This window comes from Athene noctua, chromosome 16 (genome assembly GCF_965140245.1).
Source record: "Athene noctua chromosome 16, bAthNoc1.hap1.1, whole genome shotgun sequence".
Taxonomy (NCBI): Eukaryota; Metazoa; Chordata; class Aves; order Strigiformes; family Strigidae; genus Athene; species Athene noctua.
In genome coordinates, this window is record NC_134052.1 from 3143662 (window position 1) to 3164342 (window position 20681).

A 20681-nucleotide genomic window follows, 5' to 3' on the forward strand; every position below is an offset into this window, starting at 1 on the left:
CCAAGTGCATCTGGCTTTTAAAATAATGACCTTTCAGACTGGCAACAGTAATGGCTCAGGCAGGCAACAGTAACGGTTCAGGGGCACAGATGGATGTTTACCTGCCGTGACAAGGAGAGAACAACCACAGTCAAGAATCCGCTCGCAAAGAGAATCTGCGGAGAAACCTGCAAACTGACAGAGATCACACAACCAAGTCAGCAAAAAAACCCAACCTAACAGCAGATGTACAGTTCACCCATGGTAAATGATACCACCAGGCACTGATGGAGAGAGTTAAAGGAGCTCATTCCACAGTTAAGACAGAAAAGGGCTAGGCAACAGCAGCACCTTAATTTACTTTCCATCCATCTCACGGTCAGCACCCACCTTTCCAGCTTCTCTCCTGAAAACAAGAGCTGCTCCCCCTAAAAATCTCAGCACCAAAAGCAATGCAAAGGGCTTGTTCCTACCACAATGGAGTGCAGAGCTCCAATCCTGGCACAGGCGAGCATGGCTACAACCAGCTCCAGGATCATCGGCATGTAGATGGAAATCCGATCTCCTTTTTTCACACCTGTGGAGGGAAAATGAACACGGTGTTTGCCAAAATGAACTCATCACACATCAAAAGAACAGTATATAGAAAGAAACTGACGATTTTAAATCAACATCTATATGTACACAATGAAACTTCATCAGAGCTGAACCAGTCTTGGGTTTTGCCTTTCAAGCCCTCTGGCTCTTGTAAGATGACTGCAATGAACACTCCAATGTTTTCATCAGGCACAGCCCTTGAAGGAAGCAGAAATGTAACCAGTACCCACTGCTTGTTGGAAAACCCCAGAGCAGGAAGTTTTGAGCTTAGGTTTCTTCCTGAAATGCTGACATGACCAGCATTGATTAGTTTTCACAGAGTTGGAGATGAATCTCCAAAAGCACACTGCAGAGCAAATCTGCACCCACCCTTGCTTTACAACTATGGAAGCAGAGACAGGAGTGAAGCATTTTGCACAGAATTACTCAACAGACTGGCAACCACACAACAAATGAACCCAATCCCTAAAACCCTGGTCTAATGCCTTCCCAGTATCCAATGCTCCTATTGCTTCAGCCACATACCTTGGCTGCGCAGGACATTGGCGAACTGACAGACTTTGTGCAGCAACTCGCTGTATGTGATTTTCGCAGAATCCCCAGGTTCATTCCCTTCCCTGGAAAAACAAGGTAATATTTGTTACTGTACAAGCATTACAAGGTAAGAGTAACACTGCAAATTCGGATGTACTTACTGCTTTGGACAACATGTATGCCCTCACCTGCCCTTCCGAGAACAAAGTAACCAAACCTCAGAAATCCAATCCTGGACTAAAGTTCCCCAACAGTAGGAAAATTTAGTCCAAAGTCCCCATCCATGTGTAGATCACTACACATGAGAACAACTGAACGCATGCAGTGGAAATACATGGTACTTTCAGAGAAGCAAAAAGGGTCCAACAGAACCAAACCTAATAGTGACCATGCTCAGGAGCAAGCTGGGATTTACGGCATAGCACCCTTGCTCACATGGGCTTACGCCTGCAGATATGCCTGCATGAAACATCGGCCAATGTTGTTGTGCAGCAACACCCAGTCCTTAAATACCTATTAATTGATGGACTGTGATGGGATGTCAAAAGCTGTTTTATCTTCCAAGGTCATAGATAAATATACCCGTGTATATTTGCTCAGTGCCACGCCTGCTCTGCATTATTCTCTCTGTGGTCCTCCATGAACCAACCCCAGGCTCCTGCAGCCCAGGTGCCAGTTTGGTGGGACCTTGCCATCAGACACACCGATGGGAAGAGGAGCCAGGAGCTGCACCCGGAGATGGAGCAGGAATGTCACATCCCCAGGGAAACAGTTTGCTACCAAAGTAAAAAACAGTTAATTTTAATGTGACACAATGCTTCAGCCATGCAAATGAGGTAGCACTCCCAACAGATCAGGAGATTAACAAGGAATCTGAAATGACTTCACACTTGACAGACCAGCAGTCTCCTGCACCCAGGAAGGAGGGAGACACTTTCCCAGGTCTCTCCCCAAGGCAGCCAGCATGGAAACATCAGTGATCATTAAAAGAACCTGGGTATCACGCTAAGCTGATATAGTCCCCCTGGAAAACTGTCCCCTTGAGTATGTGCAGCCAAATGAAAAACAACACCGGTGCTGGGGAGAAGCCAGTAAGCACCTCCATGCAGTGTCCTCCCTTAGGACTGCAGCCAGGCTCCATCTAACTCGGGAACAGAAACCTCACTTCTTTAACATCTCAAACAGTCCAGAGCATACCAAAAATATGTACTGAATTCTAGCTAAAGCTAGCCTCTGCTCCCCCTTCCCCCAGTAACACAAACAGAAAGAAGGCTCCTGTGATGCAGAAATGCATTAACACCCTCATTTCTTGTGTAATTCTGTGACAGGATAACAGTGACCACGTGCTCCAATGGCAGACATGGTCCTGGTGGAAACAGAATCAGACTTGGGAGAGCCCCACTGATACAAGCTCTGTGCCTACTGCCCTGTCTAGGGCAGGGGTTTCAGAACTGGTGGTTACACTTAGATCATCCCATTCAAAAGCTGCTCATGAATCAGCAGCTTACAAACCTGACTTATCCCTCCTGATACCGAGTTGTACTCCTGGGTTCCCTGGCACCCTGCAGCAATCTGATCCATCAATACCTGCACTGACATGCAGAGAGCAGTGTATGTTCCCACCACTGGCTCCTGAAAGGGGATTCCCTGTTTGATCCTTTATGCAAGTTTGCCCCCTTAAGTGCAAAGGGGGGAGAAATAAGAATACAAAGAAAAACAAAACCATAGGAATGAGAACCAGTACCCTGGAAGGCAGCTCAGCCCTGGCATCCAAGCAGTTTCTTCTCCTTTCCCCATCATAACCTGGAGCATCACTTTCAGCTAAATGACATGTGAAACCATTGGACGAGGTCCCTTACAGCAGGGCACTCGGCTAGTAGAGAGAAGCCAGGAAATCAGTTTCCTTTTTGATTTTATTACCTGAGGATCAAAGATCCAAAAGCTGATCTCAGTGCTGGACTGAGCAGCTGTAATTGATCTGGCTGGAAGAAAGAGCATCTGCTTGTGTTGTGCCTGGCTGCAGGCTCATTGCCTTCCCTCACCATGCAGAGGTTTTCCTTGGTGCATCTACACCGCAGGTGCAGCAGCATCAAGGCTAGCACTGTGCAAACCTGCTTGGGTCCAGACAAGCAGCATCGCTGTGCGGATCTGCCCCTCGGCATGAACCTTGCTAAGAAATATCTTAAAAACAATTATAATGTTTCCAAATGCAATGCCAGCCCACTAATCCTGCACCTAAAGATCTCTGCACTGGGGTCTACTGGGCACTGCGGGCAGGCCCTGTGCCACCCAGCCTGCAGTCCAGCATAAACCTGCAGAACAGGGCGGGGAGGAGAGATATCTCTTTGCCCATGCTCTGCTGCAGCGGAGGATCTAATTACAACCTTTACTAAGAGAGAAAGACATTAGGAGGAAAGACTAGCACAAGCTGTCCCATCTGGAAAGCTCCCCGTGTAAGGCAGGTAGGCAGCCCACGGCCATGTGTGCTATTCGGGGGCCCTGCTGGGCGCTGGAGGTGCAGCGCTGGTTTGGCTGGTGGCAGACTTCAGCAAGGACACAGAAGAAAGCACATCGGTTGCTCACGCCAGGGAAATCAGGTTTGCCCATCAACTCCAAGGTGCAGTACCTGCCTAAGATGGGAGAGGAAGGCTCTGCTTTGTGTGCAAAGCCTGGGAGATCTCTGACACAAGTCCTGCAATCCCGCTCCAGGAAGGCCCAGCTCCCTGCCTCGAGCCCTCACTGGCTGCATTTCTAATGCATCTCCTTAAAAGATTCCAGCAGAGCCTGGCCATGCTCTGCTCTGCAAACAGGTCTCTGCAGGCGCCAATTTGCTTCAGGCTGGCGTGGTCACTGCTGCCGTAAGATGGGCTGATGGCCGGATGGAGAGAGCCTACGTAAAAGGCCGTGCTGAGCACCCTACGCTTGCCTGGCAGCCGAGGGGAGACAGCAGCCAGGCCACACCAGACTGTGGCCCTGAGACGAGCAGCCACGCTGCCTCCCACATACGGTACTCGACCTGCCTGGAGCTTCCCAGGTGTGAGGCACCGCTCAGACGTCCCTGCTCTCTCTGCACATAAAAAGCGCATCTCAAATAGGCCAAGTCCTCCTCCTTGCCAGGCTTTGGGAGGGAAATTGAAACCAGAGAACGCACCCAGGCTTGTCCTCAAAGCCAGCACACGTGGGGCACTGCAGAAGAAATACTAAGTCAAAGAGAAGTGAAAACTTCTGCAAGGATTTTCAGAGGGTTTTCCAAGTCCTTTCCATTAATCTACATGACTGCAAAAGAGCTCTACTAGCATCAGTGGGGGAAACATCAGGCTTCAGATTATCTTGTGTTTAATGGGAAATGAATCACGTCTACATTTCTACAGAACAAGGCACCTCCTTTCACTGCACCTCCAGCAAAAGCCTCTGAGCAGTCTTTCAAGAGCAGGCAATTGCTCTAAGTCTCCCACATCTGAAAATAGTCTAGAGTGCCCACAGCTACACTCAGAGATTGCTCTGTACTCTGCTCTGGCACAAAAGCCCATAGAATTATGTATTTTAGACGGGGCATTTAAAGGAATGCCCGTTCACATGCTACCAAGTACTCTGTGTGTCAAAAGTGGGCCTGTTAACTCCTGGCAGCAAAGTTCTGCGAGCAGCCTCTTCCCTTCAGTGCCCACCACATAAAAATCAGGAGCTGTCAGCCCTGAGCCTCTCACATGGACTCACTTGTCCAAATTAAACTGAAAAAGAAATAAAAATAAAAGACCTCACACTTCCGAAAACACTGATGCAGTGCTCACCTCTATACATCTAATGTGTAGCCCAAGCCCCACATAATCCAACACTCCCCAGATATACCCTTTTTTAAAGAACTGGTAATGAAAATAGTTGGCAGCGGCACTGCTGCAATTGCTAGCATGCAATCTTTGATCTAACAGCAAGCCTTCTTCTGAAAGGAAAAACAAATTTTCAGCTCCCTGAACTTCCCAGATACATCATTAGAGGAAATACAGGGAGAAACACAGTTTGAGCCTGATGTTCTTCTCATCTCTCTCAAACTGAGCTCTGAATTTAGCAACATCTAATCCAAATTTTTACAGTATCATCTCAGTCACAGCAGGAATGTATTTGACTTCTTCAGCAATTAAGAAGGCCATGTTTTTACATACTGCATGTTGCATGCATGCTCAGCGGGAGAAAGGCATTTTTTGGCCATATGGTCTCAGCTGAACTAAGTAAATGCAAACCCTTTTAACTAAATGCACAGATGCACAATGGGGACCTTCCAAGGCAGGCTTTCTCCTAGAACTTGGTGCTTTGTTGGAAAAGGCAGGTTTCATGCAGAGATGATAGCTTTCTAGCTGCCTGCAGCCATTCACTGCCAGGACCAGATAAGCCCAAGGGCATCGGGGACCATCACAGTAGTGCCCAGTTCTGCACAAAATAGATCCCTGACAACGTATTAAAGGAAGCACAGGCTCTGCAGAGCACTTACCGTGCTGTTCCCTTCTGCCAGCAGTTAAAATAACAGGCTGTCCATTTCTGAACAGGCACTGGTACACACACAAGCCCCACGGCACACGCCTTTGGTGGCCCTAGCAGCATTTCTGCAAGAAACAATCACTTGCAGAAGTCACCCTGGGCAGGAGAGGAAGAAAACTTCAGGTGAGAAACCTGAACACTTGTCACCTCCACAGCACAGCCATGCTTAGAGGAGGCTCAGGGACTGTCTGCCTGCTCAGCTGGGAGTTTTGGAGATGCAGAGCCACAGACCTATTTCACCTGGTGCCCATGTAGCTAAATCAAGGTTAAGCTTCCCCGTTAGAGTGACCACACAGGCTAGCAAAAGATTTAGTGTTGTATATACATTGTGTAGTAGGAAAAGTGGTTTGTAGGAGCAGGCAAGCATTTCTTTAGAGTCACTTTAACTCAAGTGTTGACCCTGTGGAGCAGTCAGGGATGCAGAGCAGAAGCATGGGAGAGGGAAGCTGTGGCCAGATGCACTCCTGGGTATTTGCACCAAAGCAGGTTAAGAAGTTACTGGGCTCTGCCAAGCATCAGGGCTGACTACAGGACTTTTCAAAGCACTCACTGCTCAGCCTCGGCCACATAACCAAGCGAGCCTTACGTTGCCCATCCAAGCACGCTGAGCTCATCTCAGCTGTAGGACAACAAGCAGCAGGGAAGGGTGGTTAACTTCTTAACCTGCTACAGCTCAGTGGCCAAGAGGATGAACACTTCACAGAGCACCCAAATGGACACTGCAAAGCTGACCCAAAAATGAATCACAATGCTGTTTGGTTATTCTCTTTCACCAGATTTCTAAAAAAAAAATTATTTGTATAACCTGTTTGAGTAATGAATGAATACAGCTTCCCTGTGCAATGCTGCCTTAGCATCTGCACGGAGCAGCAGGAAGCACAGGTTGCATCAGTGGGAATTATGGTTTTTAAGGTAATTGCCAATGATAATGGTGGTTTACAAGGGTTATAACACCACTAAGAAAAGCTGGTGTATGGGAGAAAATGATGACATGAAGCCAAGCAACTGAAGTGATACAAGTTTTCAAGATCTGCCAGACCATCTGCAGTCAGTCAAAAAGGGAAAAATCACAGACCAAAGCAAACTAGGGCACAAAGCCAAAGTCTATCTGACCCCTGTAAATGCTCCCACCAAGGACCAAAGGGGCTGAAGAACATTTCATTTTCTCCTCTACACTCCTGTGACCACATCGCCCTTAAATAAAAGCATTAACCCAAAATTACCAAGCTCAGATGGGCTGTGGGGCACCTGGAAGGTAAGTTTTCAGAGCAAAGTAAACCATCTCAAAGCCACCAGGTTTCATTCCCTGATTGGCAGAGAGGCAATAGCAGCACAGAGCAGCTCTGCTTAATGCAGGAAAAAGGCTCCACATTTTAGCTGCTGGAAATCACCCTTAAAATAACACAGATTGCCAGTCTGAAAAAGGTGTTGGAAAAGGCAAAGGCCCCTTTGATGTCACAGGGAGAATTTGGCCAGTGGGGAACCACAGAAAGCCTCCAGTAGAGCAGGGACAGGGACTGTGGGCATGTCTGCCCTGAAACACCTTTGGTGCCATCTAGATTAAAACACACTCAGACACCAAAATCCCTCCTAAGCATGGGACCAAGGTGGTGCATGGAGACAGCAAGTTCTCCAGCTCCTGCTCCACCAGCAGCCTGTCCCCAGAGCACGGTATAAGGTGAAGGAAGAAGCTTTCCTCTACCACAGGCTCCTGCACAGTGGCACCTCCTCACGTGCAAGGTCACTGGGGGCAGCCAGACGGGCTCGTGGCTTCCCGATCAGCCCCATGTCCAGAATTAGAGCAACTGAAATGCCAGGCAGAGCTCAGCCGGGCCAAGCTCCTGCCATCTGGGGAAGGGGCTCACGTGCACGCCGCATGGGCAGTGAGAGCCCCGGGCCTTTCCGACGCCTGCGCTAGCACACGCGGGCTGCGTGCTCAGCTACTGCGGCTGCCAGCTGCTCACAAACCTCCTGCTGCCATTTGGCCTTGGCTGTTCTCAGGAGACTCAGGAAACCTGCAGCCTGAAGAAGGGCTTGCCTAGAGACAGCTTAGTAGTTAGGGAACAACAGCCACCCAAACTGAAAAAAAACCCACCCTCAATTTCTCCCTCTACCCCCGGTTTTGCTTATCCCACCCAACACAGGAATGCGTAGAGCGCGCCATTTAAAATCTTTCCTTGAGAAAACAGATTATGTTGAAACGTGAAGTTTGGAGAGACCAGTTGTGTAAGATAATCAGAAAAATGCTTATATTTGCACGGATTGTTCAATATGGAAATGCTCCTGGACACACTGCCCAAAGCAGAAGGGTTTCCAGCAGGGTCTGCACCGCTGACACCAGAAGGGAGTTGGGGGCCTGAAACAGTGTTTGCAAAACACCTTCATAAGACCATTTCCTAACAATGGGACAAACTGCCCAGCCCTGTCCATGCTTCACATCTATCTCCCACCACAGTAACGCATGGCAGCAAATACCCAAAGGAGTTCTGGGAAGGCTGAGAGTATTTTTGAATAAAAGGTTTCCCAGAAAGCTCAGCCTGGAATCCTGTTGCATCACGACACGGATCAAGAAAGAAGTTGTGTAACGACAGAGCATAGCCTGGAGGAGGCTGGTGAAAAGGTTTTCCCAGTATGTTCAGAAATACTTGGCAGCACTGAGAGAACACTGTTGAGTAAACCTGGCAATAGAAATCCCAGGGAAAAGAAAAATCTTATCAATTTAACAGTATCACCTTCTAAAATCATACAGTTAACAGAGACCTGCATTATAGCCATGCTACGGATTTCCCCTCCAGTGCCCCTCATACACATAGGTAGGGCCTAACAAAGCTCCACTGTCAAATCATGCTGAGAAATGTGGTGGCCTTCTATGACAGGGTTAGATAAAGTGGACAAGGGAAGAGCAACCGATGCCTGAACTTGTGCAAAACATTTGACACCGTCCCACACAAAATCCTTGTCTCTGAATTGGAGAGACATGGATTTGATGGATGGAGCACTCGGTGGATGAGGAATTGGCTGGATGGTCACAAAGAGTTGCAGTCAGCAGCTCCATGTCCAGGTGGAGAGCAGTGACGAGTGGCGTCCTCAGGGGTCGGGGTTGGGACCGGCGCTGTTTAACATCTTGGTTGGTGACACGGACAGTGGGATCGAGGCACCCGCAGCAAGTTCACCGATGACACCGAGCTGTGTGGTGGGGTGACACGCTGGAGGGAAGGGATGTGCCATCCAGAGGGACCTGGACAGGCTGGAGAGGTGGGACGGGCAAACCTCATGGAGTTCAACAAGGCCAAGGGCAAGGTCCTGCCCATGGGCTGGGGCAATCCCAAGCACAAACGCAGGCTGGGGGATGAGTGGATGGAGAGCAGCTCTGAGGAGGGACATTAGTGGATGGAAAACTGCCTGCGAGCCAGCAATGTGCGCTCGCAGCCCAGAAAGCCAACCGTGTCCTGGGCTGCATCCAGAGCAGTGTGGCCAGCAGGGCGAGGGAGGGGATTCTCCCCCTCTGCTCTGGTCTTGTGAGACACCCCCCAACCCCCCTGCAGTGCTGGGTCCAGCTCTGGGGGCACCAACATCAGAAGGACACGGACCTTCTTGAGTGGGTCCAGAGGAGGCCACAAAAATGATCAGGGGGCTGGAGCACCCCCCTGTGAGGACAGACTGAGAGTTGGGGGGGTTCAGCTGGAGAAGAGAAGGCTCCAGGGAGACCTTAGAGCAGCCTCCCAGGGCTGAAAGGGGCTGCAGGAAAGCTGGGGAGGGACTCTATTAGGGAAGGTAGTGATAGGATGTGGTTTAAACTGAAAGAGAATAGATTTGCATTAGATATGAAGAAGAAATTCTTTCCTGTGAGGGTGGTGAGGCCCTGGCACAGGTTGCCCAGAGGGTTGTGGCTGCCCCCTCCCTTGCAGAGTTCAAGGCCAGGTTGGACGGGGCTTTGGGCAACCTGGGCTAGTGGAAGGTGTCCCTGCTCATGGCAGGGGGGTTGGAACCAGATGATCTCTAAGGTCCCTTACAACCCAAACCATTCTATTATTCTATGATTTCTGAGCCAAACCATCTCAACTAACAGTTGATCATGTACCCAGCAGGAACAGGTTTCTATTGCTGTAACAAAAACCAAACCAGGCTGGCAAACAGCACTGTGTTGTGCCAAAGCAGGAGCCTGTGCTCTGCAGAGCACAATGGGCTGTGTCCAGCCTCCAACATCCATCCTCTCCAGCTCAATTGACTCAAACACCGGTATTATTGTGCCTATATTTCACAAAACAGCTAAAATAGAGTGTATTTCTAAATGGATACTGGGCCACCATCTGGTCTATGATCAGACAATCAGTCTTCCAATCACCTTTAAAAATAGCCATGCGGAAACGCAGCCTACAAAAAACACCCAACACCCCGGGTGGCTGCTAGCATCCCATAGGAAAAACCACATCAATCTTGCTGTCCTTCCTTCTCATTAAATACATTCTCAGCTACTTTGTATTGCAGCCTTTCAGAACCTGAACAAGTACCAGAGGCATCTAAAGCAAAAATATTTATCTTGTGCAGTCCACCAACTGTACACTTCATCATAACCCTGAGCAATGCCTACAGCAGAGCCCAGCCGGAGGTGAACAATGCTCCAAAATCACTTGTTTATTTATTAACCTTCAAGAATTTTCTCCAATTTTCCCACACACCTGCCAGGCTACACCCTAAAAATCTACTTCAAGCCCTTTTGTCTAGACTAGGGGATGCTCAGACATCTCTAAAGGAACTGACACCTCCTGGCTTACATTGCTGCTGGTTCATCAGCCAGCATAAGCTAATTAGTTGAGTCAGCGCCATCGGGTTTGTACACACGAAGATCCATAACACCCAAGGGTAACAGTTTCAGAGGAGACTGGATCATCAGCAGTCAGCAAGCCCCTCTTCAAGGGAAACCTACTATTATTTTCCCACATTTGACAAAATAAGGGAGTTTACAATTAATAGAGATCACATGTAGATCCCCCGGTAATGGTGTCAGCAGCCACTCTGCACTGACGTCTATCTGCTCAGTGGCAAGGGGAATTCTGCTCCTCTGTGGCTTCAGATTTTTCCTACTCAGTTGATATTGAGTAACCATCAAGCCAATAGGATACGCATCAACGCTAATTATGTTTTTACTTTCTTAACACAGGCGAACAGCCAATGAAGAAAAGTGATAGCTTTTTACCTATTTTATTTAGATAAGATTTTTAAACCAAAAAAAATTTTTTTTTTTTTTTAAAGAAAATGATTACATAGTGTTGCAACAGAGCCCATATGCAAGACTTATGCAGTAGGTCACGGCGTCTGGCTGACCTCAGCCAGCACTTCTAACCCTGCGAGCTAAATCCACAGAACACTGTAGAAGAATGTGGGAGTTTGACATGAGAGGAAACATTTTAGATGTTTACCATAAGTAATATTTTCAGAGAAACATAGACTACGTTTACCAGCCTAATGGGAGGAGAGCTTATTTCCAGCGCAACACAGCTGATTCCTTGTTTAAACAATTTGTAGTCCGGCCACGAAATGTATCCTGGGTGAAGCTTCTATAAGTAAAACAGTCAACAAGCCACCTGAAGCTGGGAGATGTCCCATTTTGGAAAATAGTTCATCTCTGGGTGGAACATACTGCCAAATTTTCAAAACCTTCTAGAAACACTGAATGTCAGGCAAACTGGTATCACTGGAGGCTCAAACAGTATTCATCAAGGCCATGGTAGGAAATTAAATTTTTTAATCAAATTTTTGGTGGGCCTTTCAACTTCATGCCTTCAAAACCTCTACAGGTGATGGCCAGATGTCACCTGCTGGACTGTCATCTCATTCTATGCAAAGAACATCTCTTAGAATATGGTCAGCAGCAACAGGAATGCTTCACTATCAGGTACGCAGGTGTGAGAAAGTAACCAGGAAGGCCATCAATTTTCTTGAGGGATTCCCCTAAAGAAGGGAGGTGATATCTGAGAAAATTACGGGCTTTGCATTTACAGAGAACTGCCAGGGCTCACAATTTCATATCACAACATGTTTCGACATTTAAGTGATGTGTAGAAATGCAAACAGTGAACTGAAACCCTGCTCCAGCCGTGCGCAAAAGCTCTGACGTAGGGCAGGGCACAGGAGGAAAAGGCAAGCTTGTTGCACTGGTGGGAGTCAAGAGGTCTTACCAAAGCCCTGGCAATTAATACTACAGCCTAACAGCTCTGGGCACAGAAAGCCCACTAGGCACAACAAATGCAACTACCCACAGGAAAAATGCCATGCTTGGAACAAGCACCCACACTCACCTCTTTGGCAAAGCCTCATCACTTTGTCTCCTGTAAACACTACTACTTGGAGCAAGTCTCATCCACACTGAGCTTAAGTCCTTGTCCACTTCTGCTCCATTCACACCAGGGTGCCGGGGGAGAACACACAAGCCATTCACACAGCTAAAATAAAATAATCAGGTTTTCCAGTCCAATGAGCAAACTGAAGGCTCTGATATTCCATGTCCTAAATCCGTACAGGAATTCATCATCCTCTCTGTCCATGAACTCCATTTATCCACCCCAAGTTTCAACTCTCCTGCCAATATTCACAATATGCCATGACTGCATAACCACCATGCCCCTCCCAACAGTAAGCAAACTATTTGTAAAACATACCGAAGTTCTGCAATATCTGCCAGTGTAACAAGATACAAGTTTCACAGACGTGAGAAAATCCGGGAGCTATTGGCTCTGCCATGCAGAAAGGTGGCTTTGGACAGGGTGTAAGCCAACATCTTAAGACAGAGGTGTAAGAATTAATTAGTGAAAAATTATTAAATCCCTTGTGCTGAATCAACAGAGCCAGATCCTTTGTCAGAACAATGAGTCTCATGAGGAAAAAATACTAAATAAGAACATAAAAGCCATCTCATTTACATGGCAGTACTGCACTTCAGCACTGGGATGTTCACAGCAACTCAGCCAAGAGCCTCTCAGACTAAAACAAAATACCCTGCTGGGTCAGAACCAGGGTCCGGTGTTTTGTCTCCAGGAGCAGCAGCAGATGCTGTTTATGTGGAAAGCACATAAGCCTGGTCACTATCAGAAGTTCAGTTTCAACACCGATCCTTGGGGGACCTGCTGCTGGTCCTGAAAAGTGACCACTAAAAGCGAGGAAACAAAGGGTAAGACTAAACCAGCTCCATAGAAAGACCTTTCTTCCATTCACAGCTAAATAACCTTCTTGAACAACCTTTTGTGGGAAACCTCATAAAGACAGTCTGAAAACAGCCGTATCCATGCACTCAGTGCCACCCGCCTTGCGCTCCGGCAGGTCTGCCAACAGGACTTCACAGCAGCTCCATCACCTTTCCCAAGACTGCACTGGTCCATGCACACAGTGACCCGATTCCACTGTACCACTGGGGATGCAAGTCGCATTTACCAGTTCCCAGGACCCCCTCTATTGCCCTCGCTAGACAGAGTGGGGCTGGCAACCTCCCAGCCCTTGGCACAGCAGCCCTTTGCAATAACACACAGCATACCCTGGCCAGCAGCTCTGCAATTTCACATTCAAGTTCCTGCAGTACTCTGGGGTGCATGCCATCTAATCCTAGGCATTTATTGACATCCAACTTGTTTATCTGGTCAAATACTTCCTGGATATTCCCTTGTATTTATATATGCGGATGCTGTATCCCTGCCAGTAGCAGCTACCAAGGGTTTCAGAGAAAAAGGATGCGAGCAAACAGCTCAGACAACCCAAATGAAAGCTGCTCCCCTGATTCAAGGCTGCTGTCGATGTGCATTCCCAAGCAGAAGGCCTTACAGCGACCCCTCTCCTTACTGCTCAGTCATGGAGCAACCACACAAGTGCCTTCTTTCCTTACTGACTTAATTTAACAGAGGAGAAGTGTCCCATTCTGCCTACAGGAGCAGGATTACAGGTTATTCCAGCTCAGTAACAGCTACTTCCAGTGCAAATCTTCAACAATGCTGAACACCTGCCCAAAGAGGCACGAGTCTCAGGGTGCTTCTGAATGGGCAAGACCACAGGAGACCACAGGCACTGTGTAATCAAGGGGTCACCAACCTTATAGCTGTCCCCTTCCTTTGTTGCACTGCAGGGCAGAGCAGCTCGAGGCTGAGAGCACTATACAGCTCTCCACTCCTGCCCTGCACCCTATGACAGAAAAGGCTCTTCAGAGCAGGAACGGGGCTTGAGATCTCCAAAACATCAAACCAACCATCCTTCCCAGGGAGTCAACCCCTTGAGAAAAGGGTGAGTCAAGTTCTGCTTCCGATTCAGCCCTCAGATGGGAAAAACAATTTCAAGTGACTCTGTGCCTGACGGCTGAGTAACATGACACTCAAACCCTGACTCACAGCATCCAGGAAAGCACACCCCACACACTGGAACCCCACAGGACAGCAGCTGCCTGGAGAAGGGATCTTGCTACTCTCACATAGGTAGGTCATCCCTTTGGCACAACCACTCACCTTGTAACTATCTCAGAGGTTTCACTAGTAATAGAGAGGATGTAGGATGCAGCACAAAGAGCAAGCCATTAACAGAAACACCTGGGACAGAAGAACCTCAAGATACAACAGGAGAAAACTGGCCTTTGGAAACAAGCTTCAGACCACGATTTTCCAGCCCCTCAGGCCAAACCAAGAATCTCCAAACCCTTAAGCAGGTATCACCATGCTTCCCTGGGGCAGCCCCATCTTTGTATCTCATCTACAACCAGATCCACAGTAGGACAATCAGAGTGATTACATGGAATAGATTCTTTTTGAGTCCAGCAAGCTCTTGCTCTGAACAGCCCACAGCTGCAGATGGAGACTCCACCCACCAGTGGAGAAAAGTCAGGGAGCTACACCTGAGGACAAGCTATGAGTCCCTCCTGTCCCACTTAGCACTCATATACAAGCATCCAAACAGCAGCTGTTTGCAGTACTGCCACAGCACTAACCATACTGGTTGGTGACTGTCCCAGAACTGGGAGAGGAAGAATTCCACTAAAGAAATCAGAAAAGCACATGATCTGGATGCATTTGAGCTGCAACAGCTACTCCCTTTACTCCTTATTTTAATACCAGGTTTCTATTGATGCTCCCACCATTCCCACTCTTGCACAACCCATGCAGCTCCGAGTCACAGAGGGCCCCACAAAGCAGAGATGTTCTTGTTTGGAGGTATGAGAAACACCGCTCTAAAGCATTCAGGCAGAGACAGCCAGTTTTGTAAACTCCCTCCCAGACTGGAAGATTTCACAAAACCCCCCAGAAGACAGCTACACTTTCTGTGGTGGAAAGCTAGAACTATAATTGCCCTTGAAAGAGGTTAATTGCATCCAAGTACATTCAATGTATTTAATTACCTACTTTAGGTTCACCTGCCTGATTTCCAGAAGCATTGTACTGTCCAGCAATGCTTCTAACATAATTACTATCTGCCAAGACAACCCATCTATCACTCCAGTCTCAGTACACACAATGGGGAGATGACATGGATTACTGAGGACGCACCCCAAAGAGCTTCTCTGATTTTCAGGGTTGAGTGGGGCCACCCCTTTTCCCATGGAGAAACCCCACCAGGTGAAGGAGCTGTGCTGAGCCTGGGTGGTGCATGAGCATAAACCAAACACATGGTTACTTTTCTGTAACATTTTTTGCTGCTGTAGAGCTTACTTAAATCCTCTGTGGAAGCAATCCCTCCACAGTAGTAACAGGGACACAGCAGGATTGAGTATGGACGTTTGGTAGCATCTGCAACACAGCTTTGACTGCTCTCAGCAGCCTGCAGGCACCCGTCTGCAAATGTGCATCAGTAAAAGCAACCTTCCCAGTGGTGAATTTTTTTCTTTAAACAGTGTGATTTAGGGATGGGCTTTCACTACCAGAACAATGTTGAAAGAGGCTGCATCACTGGCAGCTTGACAAGTCATCCAGGAAGTTACCAAAGTAATGAAGAGTCAGTTTGGCAAGGGACACTTAAAAGTCCTGAAGCTGGTGGGAGTAGCAGAGCTGAGTGCATCTTGTAGAAGCTGGCCACAATTAAGCACTTCTGAAAGTCTGGATGTTAATAGCCAGCATCCTCAGTCACAGAATCTGGGCATACGACAGTAATGGAAGACTGATATCTGCAAAATTATCTAAAGAGAAGAACAAAACACAATGCTGAACTAGATTATGGAGACCAAGCACTTTGTTCTCAGCAGTTTACAGCAAGATTATTTCTGCAAACAGAAGAGGCCCAGAACTTCACAGAAATGCAACTGAAACACAGTTTCATCTGACTTCATTTTGATTGTGGGATGGCACTTCCCAGAATGAAGAAGTCCATGACAAGGAACAGTCACTGGCAGCACGCAGGGGCCCCAGGAACCAGCAGGTGTGGTCTTGTCCCATTTGGTCCCAGCAGCACATTTAGACTGAACCAGTGTTTGACAATCTGTATCCTCTCTGCAAGGCTGCTGTCCAAAAACTACTTCCAGTTTCCTAATAAAAGCCTCCAGAAGCGCTCTGGACCTTTTTAGTTTTGGTTTGGTTTTTAAACATGCTCTATAGTTGTTGGTTTTTTTTTCCTTACAGAAACATTTACTTGAAGAAATCTCACAGCTAAAAGTCCCTAAATCCTTTATTACATTTAAAAAAACCCCAAATCCCACCACCTCCATTTTATCTTTGCATGTCACATTTGTTCTAGGCCCAGAATGGGAACCATAGGCAGTTATTCTTTTGTTTAAGCAAAGCTCCAGTAAGATCTGGCAGCCTCTGCTATCTTTATTTGTCCTTCCTAGATGTGTTATTTTATATGTATGCACAAGAAAGCAGAAAATTGATAGTCTCCCAAAGACAGCAGATGCCAGCAGCACCCTGCTAAGCCCAGGCACCTAGGCTGCAGGGAGGCTAAAAATAGTGTGCAAAGCTCTACCTCCTGCCCCTGCCCCCTGGTCCCACCAGGACCCACCAGTACTGCAGCTGGGGTGACTGGTTTGAGAAACAATGGCAAGAATTTAGCACTTCAACTACGCACAGGTTACACAGAGAACAGGCTCCAGCCAGGCACCTTCACCCCCCAGGGTCTAATTAGAGACAGTTTTGTCATAGGTGGTGTCCTCAAATTCCCACCTGGTTATATTTTCACCCAACAAGCTGCCCAGGCTGATGTTTATATGAAATTATTAACAGGCACTTCAGCACAGAACTAAGGGTTTGTCCATGCAACGCAGGTATGCCTACAGCATGGTGAAGGCATACCGTGCTCCTGCTCTAATTAACACTACCCACCACTGACAAAGTCCTCAGCACTGCTTTGAGTCCCCTGCAAGTGTCCTCAGTGTCCCAGCCAGCGTGTCCAGTGCATTTCAACCACAAGGCCCACGAAAACCACCGCAGGTATCTTACCTGCACAGTAACCAGTGTTGCTGGCTTGAACCTTTCCATGCAATTATGAAAGAGGTTTCACGTTTAAGAGCAGCACTTTATCAGAAACATTTCCTGGAGCTTCTGTTCCTTTTTAGGCCACATCAGCAATACCAAACAGAGAAAGAGGAATCAAAAGCAGCAGAAAACAGAAATACTTGTAACGTTCACAAGCAGCAAGAGCTACCATACTGAAACAGGCAACAGGGAAAATGCAACTGTTTGCTACTGACTCCGGATGGTCATTTTGAACCGCATAGCCCTAACAGCAGCAAGAGGATGGTACCACAATAGTAAATGTCACCTATGTACAAGTTCTGCAGTGTGAAGCAATCCGGCGAACTGCCCTTTGTGCTGAAAGAGCAATTCCATGTGGTTTGGGATTAGACCCTCAGAGTGGAGCCAGCGTGGGCAGCCCTAGCCTGCTGGTGGTGCAGGAGCCTTCAGAGCAGCCTGGCCACAACAGATCCAGATGAACTGCTCGCTTCTTCCAGCCCATGCAAAACCTGAGGCAGCCACGATCAGCAGGGCACAGCAGCTCTGAGTTTTGTCAGGACACATCTGTTCTCAGAGCCACTCAGCAATGCCTCAAAATATTATTCACTTTTTCCATGATTTCTCTCCTCTGAAAGCAAATACCATTGTCTTGTATCTTTTCAAAGCAATCAGAGCTGAGCAGTCACTGATACCTTGGTATAAGCTCAGCACCTTTTCCCATCTAGCAGGCTACAGACTTTCTTAGAAGCAAGTGGCCAAGGTATTTAAAAAAAAATAAATCAAAATTTTCTCAGGAATCCTCTGGCTTTCAGAGGCTCTCATTTCTTTTTTGACCTTTCATACAGTGTGACAAGTCTCAAGTGTTTTAGGAAAACAGGCTCATTCAATAGTGTTAAACACAGTATGTGAAAGGACAAGACAACAGCAATTACATTTTGTTACTGAAGAATCGCGTGTGTCCAGAGAGGCACGTGCACACTTCTAGAAAAGTAATTTTACAAGTGGCAACCCTCAGCCCTGCTTCTTCAAGACCTCAGTGCCACAAGTCTGCAGGTCAGTACCGCACATGTCACATTTGGCATGTCTCTTCCATCCCTCCCACCAACATTCCCAGCTGGCAGTTCCACACACCCCAGTGCCAGGTCACTTTTGACAGAACAACGCTAGGAGAGTTTATCCCAAAATAGTCAGGGAAAACTGTCTGCTAAGGAGGAAGAGAGACCTTGTTTTTCAGCACTGTGAACACAACTGACAGACACCCACCATTTTAATATCCACTCCAAGTTTTGCTCAGCATCACAAATACCCCCACAAAGGCTGCCAGAATAATAACTAACAAGAACAGTCTTCACCAAGACCAAATCAAAGCTGTAGGCTGTTGCCTAGCTGTCACCCAAAGGTTTATGTGCAAGAAGAATGATGTGCCCACTCCCTCCATAAACCCCAGCACAGCCGCCAGCGCTGGCCTGCCAAATGGCTTTGTTTGCCGACACGCCTTTACCTGAATGAGTTTACAAAAGAGTTTTCATTCAGAAGCTGCAGTTATTTTACATTCGATTGAGTTAGAGAAGGTATTTAACTAGCAGGGAAGTACTTTCCACCATTTCACCTGTGTTTTATGAATATGATTATATGCCAGGCAGTGTAATTCTTTTACTGAAGCCCTATGGATCCAAACTCTAGTATAAACCCAATTTTACACTTGCAGCCAGACTACACTGGTATATAAACATGTTCTTTTCTGTAGCAGGGTAGCCCCTAGTCACCTTTACACCAGGTGATTGGGGAGGGACCCTTCAGCTGCACAAAATCACTCAGAGCAGCACAGCTGTTCATCATTACAGCATCTGGTATTTTTACTGCAATGACAGTAAGGCTCCAGCTGCTCTGCTGAAGGGATTCCCCATAACCCAACAGGTTACTGCATCCCTAACAAGTCGTACATTTAATTGTGTTTCTGTACTGCCACATACAGTCATACTGATGCAACATAAAAGCATGCTAGTTCAAGGGCAACAGCAAAATGTGTGGGTGGGCAAGGCACCGTTCTCAGTTTGGGGACACAGCTGTGGTGCCAGCTGAGCTAGTTCTGCAGGAGACCATTAATTCTGGATCTTGGACATCACCAGTGAAATCTGTTTTGCCTCACTATGAAAATTTCAGGTTCCACATGGCTTTTAATGCTAGTAACTACTCTGATAAAAAAAAAATAAAACCAAAACATGGGGCTAGAAGTTAACTTTTCTTCTGAAAGACAACACAGAGCCTTTCTGAAAGCAGCACAGCGTTATACACGTATACACGCTCTAGTGCAAGGAATATATAGATATAAAAGCTTAGGTGTTTGGAGAGCCTTTCTGCCACAGGTGTGGAAACTTGCCAGACCCACAAAACATGAGACAGGAGATCTGGGGTTTATTAGCTTTTTGCTCTTGGATGTTAGCTGTTCTTCATCCCATGTCTTGACCCACATCTACCAGCTTCATTAGGGAATTGTGGCACCTGCCTCATACCGTCTGACTGCTCTTAGCTTCTAGCAGGTGCAGCTGCAAGTCAGGAGCTCCCCGCTGCTACACTGGGCCACCTCTGTGCATCCCGGGATGGGCAGAGGAGCGCCACTGCCCAACTCTTCTCAAACACACATAAAGCAAACGCCTGCTGTACCAAAGATTAAAGCCTCTCAGCTTTTACCATGTTTTCATTCAGCTCAATAGAAATAAACGGTGCTTGTAGACTTTATCATGGTATTTACACACTTTCTACACCATAATAAAACCAGAAATTTACCAGTAAAAAGCAATTTTGTCCCCGAGTTTCTTCTCACTGATATTTCTGTCCAGAAGGTTGTAGCAGATGTTGGTGGTCGCCCCTTTCATCCACTCAATGAAGATCTTCCCCTTCGTCACATCGAAGTTATACTTCAGAAAGGGCCCCGTGGGCTGCCTCTTCCAGTAAAACTCTTTAGCAATGTCACCCCAAAATTCTGCAAAGGCAACGGCCAGAGCTCACAGCCCAGAAAGCGGCACGGCTAAGGAAGGCAACGCGTTAAGGAACGAGCGAGGCAGCCCCCGCGCTCCCGCACCCCACGCGTGGGGGACTCGCCGCGGCCCGGCCACCCCCTCCCGCCCCGCCAGCAGCCCCCGGAGGAACCGGCGGCGCCGTGCGGGAACCGCTCCCCCGCCGCCCGCCGGCCTCCCCCGCCCCGCCGCGGCCCTCGCCCGGGGCGAGCGGGCACCGGAGGGGGCTCCCGCCGCCGGCGCTCACCGTGCGGCTCCTCCACGGAGCGCTGGTAGAGGCGCTCGTAGTGCGGCAGCGAGGGGACGTGCGCCGCCGGCAGCAGCTCGGGCCGCGGCCGGTACAGCCGGGCCTGCTCCCCGGGCAACACCATGGCGGGGCGCCGGCGCCTCTGGGCGGGCGGGCGGCCGCCGAGCCCGCTTCAAAGCGGCGCGGAACCGGGGGCGGGGACGGCGGCGGCCCGCCCTCACGGCGGCGGAGGGGCGGGCAGCGCCCCGCAGCCGGCCCGCCCGCCGCGGCGGGGCCCGCGGAGCCCGGCCCGGCCCGGGCCCGGGGCTCGCCGGCAGCCGGGGCGCGCTGCCGGCGGCGCCTCCTGTCTGTCAGCCATGTCGCCCT

At 48.4% G+C, this 20681-nt stretch overlaps 1 protein-coding gene across 2 annotated transcripts in view; it reads right to left on the reverse strand.

Annotated features, from left to right (window-relative positions):
* Positions 1-20470, reverse strand: part of ACSS2 (acyl-CoA synthetase short chain family member 2) — a 34871-nt gene extending 14401 nt beyond the window's left edge. For both annotated transcript variants that reach the window (XM_074920083.1, XM_074920082.1), the window contains exons 1-5: positions 20316-20470; positions 19839-20034; positions 1102-1193; positions 453-556; positions 102-174 (exon numbers count right to left, since the gene is read on the reverse strand). In XM_074920083.1, coding sequence (XP_074776184.1) covers positions 102-174; positions 453-556; positions 1102-1193; positions 19839-20034; positions 20316-20439 — 589 coding nt within the window. In that variant the 5' untranslated portion in view covers positions 20440-20470. The remainder of the gene's footprint in view (positions 1-101; positions 175-452; positions 557-1101; positions 1194-19838; positions 20035-20315) is intronic.
* Positions 20471-20681: the final 211 nt, after the last annotated feature.